The following is a 10,537-nucleotide window of genomic DNA, read 5'->3' on the forward strand; positions in this document are numbered from 1 at the left end:
ATGTAAACACAAATTAATTTTTTTTTTTTTTTTTTTTTTTTTTTTGCGGTACGCGGGCCTCTCACTGTCGCGGCCTCTCCCGTTGCAGAGCAACAGGCTCCGGACGCTCAGGCTCAGCGACCATGGCTCACGGGCCCAGCCGCTCCGCGGCATGTGGGATCTTCCCGGACCGGGGCACGAACCCATGTCCCCTGCATCGGCAGGCGGACTCCCAACCACTGCGCCACCAGGGAAGCCCAAGCTCAGTATTTTATTCCTGTTTTATAAACAATGAAATCTAGGTGCAGGGAGGTTAAATAAGTCACACAAGATCACCCAGCTGGGAAGGGCCCAAACTGTGATTTAAATCCATGTCTTTCTGACTTGAAATCCCATGTTCTTCCCATCCTTCTGAAATTGTACGAGAAAAGATCTGCTCCTGGTCAAGTGGTCGCAAGCCAGGATGATGATCACTGTGATTACTAGAACAAGAATCATTGCTATTTGTCGTTATAGAATCAGAAAAGGCGGTTGGATGGGGTGAAAGGTATCTCAAGGGTTTGTCCATATCCCCCTTGCTTGGCATTTTAATTTATATAGACACATACATACACATATGTGGCCATGTACACACAAGCAAATATGCCTTCTACTACGTGTACACTAGGAACCAAAGATAACTCTATCAGTCTGGACTGAACATGTACCAGGATGGAGGGGAAAGGATGAACAAATACTGAATCCCTACTGTATGCAGAGCCCTATGCTAGCCACCAGGGTGGTTTCAAGAGGCTTCTTCTGGAGAAATTGATGTTGATTCTCTTCAACCACATCCAGAGTAACCTTTCAATAAAGAAGGAAGCTAATTTGATCTGTTTTCCTCAACACCTCTGAGCACAGGCCCTGGAGATATTCTCATCAGAGCAATGAGAATTGCTCTGGGTGCAAGACTGGGGCTTGTGTGTCCCCTTTGTGGGCTTGGATCACAGAGTTGGACAGAGCTTCTATTCGCAGATCCCCTTCTTTGTGGACAGTTTGCATCTACCTAGAACTCAAATGATAACTTATTCAATTTCACCTATTTTGTCATGCGTCAGTCATTCCCATGTGAGTCCCATTTCTACTTTTAACATACACAGAGGGAGGTATCAAATGTGTACTGTATGTAATACTCACAGAGGCTAAGTGACTCTATCTTACATATGATACCTCTTGAGAGGGGGATGGTATACAGTTCAGCCCGCACAGTATTCACTTGCCAGCTCCTTCACATCCGGGCTCACTTCCAACTTGGCTTCCTTCTCATCAAACAAGAAGCAGCTAGCTCATTCCCACACTCCTTTGAGTATCCCCTCCCCGTCAAACCTACCCCCCTCTCCCAACTCACAAACCACAACTGGGCTTCTCCAACGTACCAGCTGGAAAAAAGAGCAGAGAGAGAGAGAGAGAGAGAGAGAGAGAGAGAGAGCGAGAGGGAGAGAGATTGATTCCCAGTATCTCTCCTTTCTTCTTCCAGGCTCTTTTAGAGAGAGAGGCGAGAGGGAGAGAGATTGATTCCCAGTATCTCTCCTTTCTTCTTCCAGGCTCTTTTGAAATGCATATTTCACTCCTGCTCTACTGGCTTTATTAAGCAATTCTCTGTATGGGGACCTCAGCTAGAAACCCCACCCAATAAATTAGCCAACCACCACAAACAGATGCAGTCTGGCAAGTGAGGAAGGATTACTCCAAAGTGAACACCGTACAGAGGATCTACAGACAGTTGAGGTGAGAATCACTCCACCACTGTCAAGACACCAGGTGTCTCCCTTCCTCCAGTCCCTAATTCTGTCTGTGAATGACAGACAGCTTCACTCAACACTTTATTCACATGTATGCACGTGCATGTGTGTGCACGTAAAGAATAGATAGCTAAATATGGAAAATAGCCAGGGACCCAATGGTGAGGTTTGAACATCCTTACATCATCTCCCAATAAAGTATTAGAGCACTGGTGAGAACCTTAAGGAAGTGGTCCTTGGACCTTCCAGTTTAAATAGGACCAGGACTGGCAGATGTAGCAACTGAAAAACTACAGTGGGAAAAAAAATCTCAGATGGGAAAATGAAAACAGCTCACTCATGACTTTGGGGAAGGTGTGGCAAGTGTGCTTCCCCTTTCCTGGGATGGTTTTGCATCCTAGGTCCATGATGGTATCTGTTCCCTGCCATTCATGACATGCTTGCTCTCCTATTGTATGTGCATGGTGTAAATTCAGAATTGCAGCAATCACATGCTTGCCAACAACTTAGGATTTCTATAAACACAGGACAGAGAATATTCTTTGCGATCTTTGCTGAAGATGCATTTTTCCATGCCATGTATTATATACACGGGAAATAGATATTCTGGGACTAGATGACCCCTTGAATTGGAAGGGATGCAGACATCTATTTGTGCTTAGATTAAAAATCTCTCTGGACCCCAAGAAATCTCATAACGAACCCCAAGTCTCAAGCTCAAAAGGGATCTTGAGGGTCACTAGTTCCAGTTGCCCACTTGAGCCCTCTTTCTAAGGCAGCCTATACTATCTTGGGACAGCTTTGATAGAAAGTTCTTTCTGATATCAAAACCCAAGTTGGCTTCCCTGGAGATTCCATCACTGGCCAAGGCACTGCACTTTGTGATTCCACAGAACAGGTCTGCCCCTTCTTGCGCACAACACGCGGTCAGCATTTGATGCCAGTGAATATTCTTCTCTCTTGCAGTCTCTTCTCCCCAGTTCCCCTACCTGTGGGGCTGCCCACTGGATGAACTCTAAAGGCTCATTCATTCAACAAATAATTATAGAGCGTGAAGCAAGTGCCAGGAACTGGATTGATGAGCAAACACAACCAGGTCATTGCTTCCAGGGATCTTACCGTCCCTTCGCAGTACCTCCCTTAGACCCAGGCAAAGAGGGCCCCTTGCTATAGAAGCCTCCACTCTGGCCCTTCTTCAGCTGCATGCTTCCCATAGGGTGAGGCGCCTACAGGGTCAAGGACCCACATCCTCCTTCTAGAACATGCTTCAGTTACCTGGAACCCTGGAATGCCTGCCTATTCAGCCATGAGACTGCTCCCAAAACCTTCATGGTTCTCTTTCTTCAGAATCAAAGGGAGGGGGGCAAGGGGATGCTCTTTGGAGGTGGTATAGATAGAGCCTGGACAAGCCAGTGGGTGTGCCCACACATGTATGTCCAAGGCTTATTATGGTGCGGGATGGAGCCAGCAGTGGAAAGAGAATCAAATCAGAGTGGCCTGTTGACCAAGGGCCAGATATCCTCATTTGGCTAGTACAGAATTCAGAGGACTCTAAGAGTTTTAAACTCAAATCTGTCTTCCAGGTTGTTTTGAAGGTATATTTGTCAGGATAGAAGGATAAAATGCACTTTGTTTAACAGTTTGTTAGCTGGATTTATTACTTTTAAATATTTTGGTCTATGATATGTGAGCCTCCATCCGTACTCTTGCCCTGGGGTCCATAAATGTTAGGGGTGGGCCTATTCTTTGTGGATACAGATATTAGTTAATTAATCACAGAAAGAAATGTAAAGTGGAACCATATTTCTAAGAAAAATAATATACCATTTGGGTCTCTCCTAAAATGCTCTGCTTGATCTCCATTCCCAGGGTTCTCCTTGTATCTTGGGGTCTCCAGGTTCCCTTGAGCCCTGCAAAGCCCTTCTCTTATTTTCTGAGATCCCAAAACACTGACTAAAATATTCCACACTACGCTTGCCCCTTCTGAACTCAGAGCTTCAGGGAAATGCACCCTAGGAAGCATAAGGGAGGCAGACCAAGATTGTTAATCTCTTCCAGACTCATTTCCTGCTTTTCATTAGGTCCAAAACAGATGCCCCATCACCACACTGCCATGGTAGATTCCATCTTTGTAGCCACTCCAGGGGCTCCACAGCTGACGCAGCCTGGGAGGTGGTTTCACCTCTTTGTTAAGGTATCCGTATGTCTCACATCTCTTCCGTTTCCAGCTGTCTAAACTCAGCCGAAATCTATTTCTTCTCACTTGGTCTGCAGCAGCAGGAGAGAAACCTTCTCTGACTAATTGGGGAAAAGGTAGCAAATTCATCCACTTGTCTCTCTGAATAGGCACCCCACACACTAGCCGCTTTTAAGCATGCATCTCTTTCTCGTCCCCAATATTACTGTAATTCACCTGCGACTCCCTGTCTGTGTGTCCTCGATCTCTCTAAGCCTCTGTGATGTCTGGGCTAGATTGTGAAACTCCCTGAGGGGGCAGGGCCACATCTGCCCTGTGTCTCCAGACCCTGCTCAGCAGAGCAGCCCACACAGGTAGGCACTTAATATAGACTTTTGATGATGGAAACAGAAGAACAGCATTCTGTCTAGAGCATTGTGAGGGGGCAAGATGCAATCTACTACCACAGACAGACCACGTCACAGCAGCCCTCCTGCCAGACTGGGAGCTGGGGCACACTTTTTCCTTTTAAACGAGGTGTGTGGGAGGGGCACTGTCTCTTGCCTCTGAGATAACAGCAACAACAAACACTGTGACAGCATGGCTCTAATTGTGTGGACTGATCTGATGCTCAGAATAACCTTATGAATTTGGGGACTATCATTATTATCCCAGTTTTCAAATGAGAATCCTGAGGCACAGAGAAGTTGTGTAAATTGTTCAGGCCTCAAACCGGGGGCCATCTGGCTTCGGAGACCTCAGCTTGCCCACCACGGCACATGGTCCCTTGACGTGAACTAGTGGAGCTTCAAGCAGAAATGGAGAGTGAAGTGTTGCCGACCAGGCTCTTGTCCCACACTCTCGCAGGTCCCTGATCAACTGACCCCCGTCCCACCTGAGTGACTGGCTGAGGGGAGAGTGGCTACTCAGTCAGCTGTCCAGCCTGGAGCCAAGTTGGCCCTCAAAGCATTTGTTCACACCCCATCCGTCTCCCTCCTCCTATCTTCTCTATTTCTCAAACATGCTAAAAGCCTGTTCACACTTGGGTGTCCTCCACCTGGAAAACTCTTCCTCTAGACCTGTGTGTGCATCGTTGGGTCATTCTCATCACTTAGGTGTCAGCTCAGATGGTACATTCTTAGGGAGGCTCTTCCTGGTCACTCTGTGTAATGTAGCTCCCAAGCCCTCCCTTTCATTCTTGTCTAACTCATTTTCCTGTTTTGCCTTTATCACAGCACTCAACGCCATCTGAAATCACTTTATTTGTCTACTAGTTTACTTGTTTATTTCTGCATCTTCACCAGAACTCTAGGTGCTGGAGAGCAGAGACCTCATCTGTTTTGTTCACTCCTGGATACTCAGGGTCTGAAACAACAGCTGGCATGCTGTAGGTACACAACAAACATTTGCTAAATAAATGCATGTGTGAATGAATAAGTAGTAAGTCCTTTATAGATATGTACAAATATGGAACTAGCTGGATCCTTCAGTTTCCTGCCCCTCACCACATACATTTCAAGCCATTGGCAGGAAGAGACCAAATTTTCAGTTTTGGCAGCCTTTTAGCCCCTGGAGCAGTGGCAAAAGACTGGGGAGCTGTTCAGTTCCTTTGTCTGGGCAGAGAAAAGACCAAGACATTCAGCTACTGAGACTGCAGACTGTCTGCACTCCATTCAGGGCCACGTGTGGACAATTGCTGGACAGCTCCCTCCTTGCACAGAAAACAAAATACTGAAATCTCAGCTTTTCACTTTCTGTGTCTGACTGTCTCTCTCCCTCTCTTCCTTCTCTAGAGAGTTTTCCCCACCTCCTCCTCTTTGTCTCCCTTCCTCATTGAAATACTGTGAAGAAACACAAGCAAAAAGTGGGAAAATGTGTTCACATCTAACACATGTTACTCTTAGGACTAATAACACAATCCCATTAAAATCTCCTGGCTGCTGCGCAAATAAAGCAAACACCCAAAGTATAATAATCATATGCAGGGAGTGCTTGATTTGATCCAGTCTGAGTATCAATGTGACCCCCTATCCCTCCCACATAATAACAGAGCCCATTCCTTTATTGGTGTTAGCTTTTTTTTTTATTCCACGCTTTATTTATGACACATTGTAAAAATAACAAACAAGAAAGGAAAGCTCCTAACCTCCAACCAGACCCTGTATCACGTGAGGGTATTTCACAATATTCCTAATAATCCTTTTTTTCCTTTTTATTTAGCAAAATACTGCTTTTCCAGGAGCAAAATACGTGCCATTATATATTAATCACTTTCAAGTCATTTTCAGGCTCATTATCTTCCGGATCCTCTCAACACATGTATAAGCAAATGAGGAGAACCGAAAAAGGTTCCTCTAAATCACAGAAGTTGGAAAAGGGGCTCAAGGGTATAAAGAAATCTGAAGTTCACACAACAGGCAAATATCCTCCAGAACAGACTCCAAGTCCTGCTGTATTCTAGAGACAAGGGTGTTCTTGCCAGAAGCCACACTCCCAGTGGCCCCTGTGACATGCAGACCTGAACCAGGGCACATGGAAGAAGAAAGAAATAGCTTAAGAAGTTAGGAAGCTAAATAAATCCTTTTTTTTTTTTTTTTTTTGAGAAGATGGGGCTTCTGATTGGGGCAGATGCTGACCGGAAGCGTCCTAAAGTGAAGCACAATTCTTGTTCTCAGCCCCGCCACTCCTCCTTGTGTCTGTGCTGGAGGGCTAGCACTGGAAGAGGGGCACAGTGCAGGCACCCTGGGCCTTCTTGCCTAACAAGAGTCCTTGGCTCTGGGCTGCAGTCCAATTGGGACTTCAGGCAATCCTAGTCACAAGAAGGAGGAACCCAGCCCTCAGCCTCTCAGAGACATTTATTCACACTGAGATCAACATCACCTCCTGTCATAATGCCCAGGCCACGGCCCCAGTCATCATCTGTCCCTGAAGTGCCCTGCCCATTCTGGGCAAAGACAAAACGAATGAAAATGTCAGTGAAGCCTGACTCTCACAGAGAAAGCCTTCAACAAGAACCAGAGCCACTCTGGAGCACCAGCACGGCATCCTGCTACACCATCACTTGTCCAAGGAGCACCGAGAGGTCTTACCCCACTTCTGGGAAACTAGTGGAGAAGTGGCTGATGTGACCACATAACCCTGCCCAGGGTGCAACTGAATGTTCTTTCACCAGCATCGCTAACTAGATCAGATTTTCAGGTGAACCTTTCTGATCTGGGATTCTGTGGAAAGTGTTGCCACAATTCATGATTCTAGAAGAATGTGCACATACTATCCAGCACTGCAGAAACTAGATTGAAAGTGGAGCTAGAGGGGGTGGGGTGAGTATGTCTGTGAAAATCTGAATGAATGTGGTAGGGAGAACCCTTGGCCTTGGGAAGGCTCTGGTCCATAAGGTACTAAGCATCTCCTATCCTGGATGGGGAGAGTTTAAGGGACTTTCTAAGTTTGTGTGCTTCAGGGCTGAGAAGGGAAATAGTTATGACAAGACTCCTTACTTCCTTCTCCATATTCCTTACACTCACTCTCACCCTACTTACCTACCTGCTTTCAACCTAGAAAAACTTGAGTCTGCCAAGAAGTGTCATAACAAACTGTATAGTCTTCATGAACTTACAATCCCTCTGCATTTCCTCCTCGGTGACTGCTGTGGATGTCAATATAATACGGGAGGGGTTAGTATCAAAGTGAAGGAACAGGCATAGGCTTGCTGAGGACAAGAACTCCACACACTATCAGAGAGGGAAGAAGTCTGAATCTGGAACTGAAGATGGGCTGGGGAAATGTCACTAACAACAAATCAGATACAAGGATATCTCGGCAACAAGCATGAATGTACCACCAAGTTTCTTCACTTCACCCCTTCCAACTTCTGAATCTTCTACTCTGAGGATGCTTATGGAATTTTTGGATGGAATTGAACATATTCCAATTGAGCATTGGAAGGAAAATGCAAAAATGGGGTACAACTGAGCCACCAAACAGGCTCCGCCAGGCACCAGACACCTCTTGGGCAAACTTAACCACATGAGACATCATTGTGGAGCCCTTAAAACTTACAGTCCTCACACTAGAAACAGCACAGCGGTTCCCCAGGGCAAGTAGGCGAGTAGCAACCTGCGAGACCTGGAGATCCCAGAAGGAAGCAGGAAAAGGGAAAAAGGGTCTCACCTGTTCCGGCCCCTGGAAGCAGATGCGGCAGAGCGGGGTTCTCATGCCACTGTCCAGGCTGCTGCCCAGTGAGTAGCGATCCTCAGCCTTCCCCTTACAGAAGTCATCTGAAGAGGCACTGCTGAGCAGCAAGGCAGGTGGCTCTGCGGCTGGGCCACCCCAGTCATCTTCCACTGAAGGTGGCAGGGGAGGGGTCTCCCTGGCCACGCCTTCTCGAGGCCCCCTCCAGCCTGCCCGCCCCCCGGCGCCCGGAGCCGGAAGGGTGTTGTTGGCTGCCACGCCGGGGGGCTGGGGTTCGCCGTGCATGGGCAGGGGCGCTGGGGGGGGGCGCCGCAGGAGGAGAACCTTCAGGTCATTGAAGAGCATGCGGCAGCGGCACTTGAGGAGACCCTGGTGGCGCAGCATCTGGCGGGCTGGGAGGCACAATCCACAGCGGTACCAGGCACAGCAGTACCACCACCACCACCAGGGCAGCCCGCTCTGGGGCATCAGCATGTGCCCGGTGGAAGCAGAGAGACCGGTAGGGGCAGGCGGAGTCTTTGCAGAGGATGGGATCGTTTGAGGGGGTCCACAGTGTATCTGTGTGATGGGGGGAGGCTTCGTTCGCACTGGCTCCCGTTACCTCCCTTCCAAGTAGCAAATAAATGGCCCCCTTGACTGACGACTGCGAGCCACTGCTTCTGATCTCTACCTGGAAAGCCCAACAACAACAAAAGTTTTCTTGCCCCTCCACCTCTACCCCAACATTAAGCTTTGCTCAGAGTGTCTCCTTTTTGCTTTTGACCTGGTGGCACTGGTAGGGGCAGGGGGGTAGGAAAAAAAAATGTTGAGGATGGGTTGTCAGGGCCTTGAGATCAAGGTCTAATTGTTAGAAAGTTCCCCAGGAGAGGCTTATTGGGTTTTTCTCAAATGCCTAGGCAGTGGGAAATCTTTTCTTTCATATGAAAGGGTGGGGAAGGTTATCAATAAAATTTGGAGTGGACTGAGCTGGGCTTAGGGCAAGCTAGCTCAGTGAAGAATTGAAGACTGCATGTGCTAGAGAGAAAAGGTAGTTTTCCTCAGGTAACGGGAGGTTGGTGGTGAGGGGGTGAGGGAGGTAAGGCGGGGAAGAGAGGAGGTTGGGAGAACTTTTAATTCTCCTGGGCAGAAAACTGGGGCAATTAACCCCCAGAAGCACCAGAGTTACTTTTAAGAGAGCAGCGGTGGGGGTAGGGAAGGGATTCAGGTGCAACTGGGCAAGGGGCTTGTGCTTTGCCTTTGCAGCCAAAGGGCTGCACAGAAGAGGGGAAAGCCAATTAGGAGAACAGAGGTGGGAAAATCAGGGACTGGAGGGCGGGGGCTGAGAAATCATTCCTGAGCTTTAAGACCCTGGCTAGAAGAAGGGTGTGTGCTTGGGGGCTGGGAGGCAGAGAGCGGAGTAGAGATACGGGGTAGAGAATAGGGGCTTGTGGGAGGGGACTAGAGGAAGGAGTAATTACATGGTCTCAGCCCCCCGCCCGCCCCTGCGGCAGTCTGTAAATCCTCGGCCCCCTTCCCTTGGCGCCATCAAATGTCCCTCTGGGCGAGGGGCACGGGCCGGGATAAGGGCAGGTCCGGGCGGGTGGGTGGCCTCGCCTTCTCCTCGGGGGCCTCCTCGGGGCCGCTGTCGCCCTGCTTCTCTGGCTCCGGGTGCGCCCGAGGCCGCCGATGCTGCTGCGGCGGCGACCGCTTGTCGGCGTGCGGGTGTCTCCGGGGCGGGGGCTGCTCCGGCTCGTCCTCTGGCTGCCGCTCGCCGTCCGACGCGGCCAAGACTCCCGGCCTCATGATCCTCCTCCCCCTCCTCCCCCTTCCCGGGGGGCCGGCCCTGCGCCCCCGCGCCCGGGCAGCGCTGCCATGCAGCCGGAGGCGAGGCAGGCGTAGGGGCGGGGGCGGCTCAGGAGTCAGCAGTAGGGGAAAGAGAAGACGAAATCACACTAGTGGAATAAGCATAATTCGCTTCTCAAATAATCAGAGCAGAGCGCTGCTGGGTGGGCGGGGGCGGAGGCGGAGGAGGGCGGCTGTCGGGTCTTCAGGGCAGCTCTGCCTCCGCGGCCCCTACCCAGGGCGGCCTCAGTCGGCTCTCTCCCCCCCGCCCCGCCCTCCTCTCCGCCGCCTCTGGCTGGCTGGGCTCGCTGTTGCTACCTCTCTTCCTAGAAGCAGCGAGGTGCGGCTTGTTTGCGGTGCCGGCTGAGGGTGGGGAGGGGGAACAGAAGCGGCGTGGCCGAGGCGGGAGGCAGCCAGCACTTGGCTCCGGCTTGGTCCTCGCGACCCCCCAAAACCATATATAAATACATCTCTTATAAAAGGCGAGAGGAAGCAAATCAGATTCCAGGCTGCTGCCAGGTGTTGTCTTCCGCCGTTGCTCAGCACCCGCCCGCCGCGACTGCTGCCCCCCCCCCCCCACACACAACCC

The 10,537-nt window shown here is 49.8% G+C and overlaps 1 protein-coding gene across 1 annotated transcript in view; it reads right to left on the reverse strand.

Annotated features, from left to right (window-relative positions):
- MARCHF4 (membrane associated ring-CH-type finger 4) overlaps nucleotides 1–8,794 on the reverse strand; it is a 104,896-nt gene extending 96,102 nt beyond the window's left edge. The window contains exon 1 of the mRNA XM_007462854.1: nucleotides 8,107–8,794. Coding sequence (XP_007462916.1) covers nucleotides 8,107–8,601 — 495 coding nt within the window. The 5' untranslated portion in view covers nucleotides 8,602–8,794. The remainder of the gene's footprint in view (nucleotides 1–8,106) is intronic.
- Between the last annotated feature and the right edge of the window lie 1,743 nt (nucleotides 8,795–10,537).

Source organism: Lipotes vexillifer, unplaced genomic scaffold, assembly GCF_000442215.2.
Source record: "Lipotes vexillifer unplaced genomic scaffold, Lipotes_vexillifer_v1.1 scaffold1518, whole genome shotgun sequence".
Taxonomy (NCBI): Eukaryota; Metazoa; Chordata; class Mammalia; order Artiodactyla; family Lipotidae; genus Lipotes; species Lipotes vexillifer.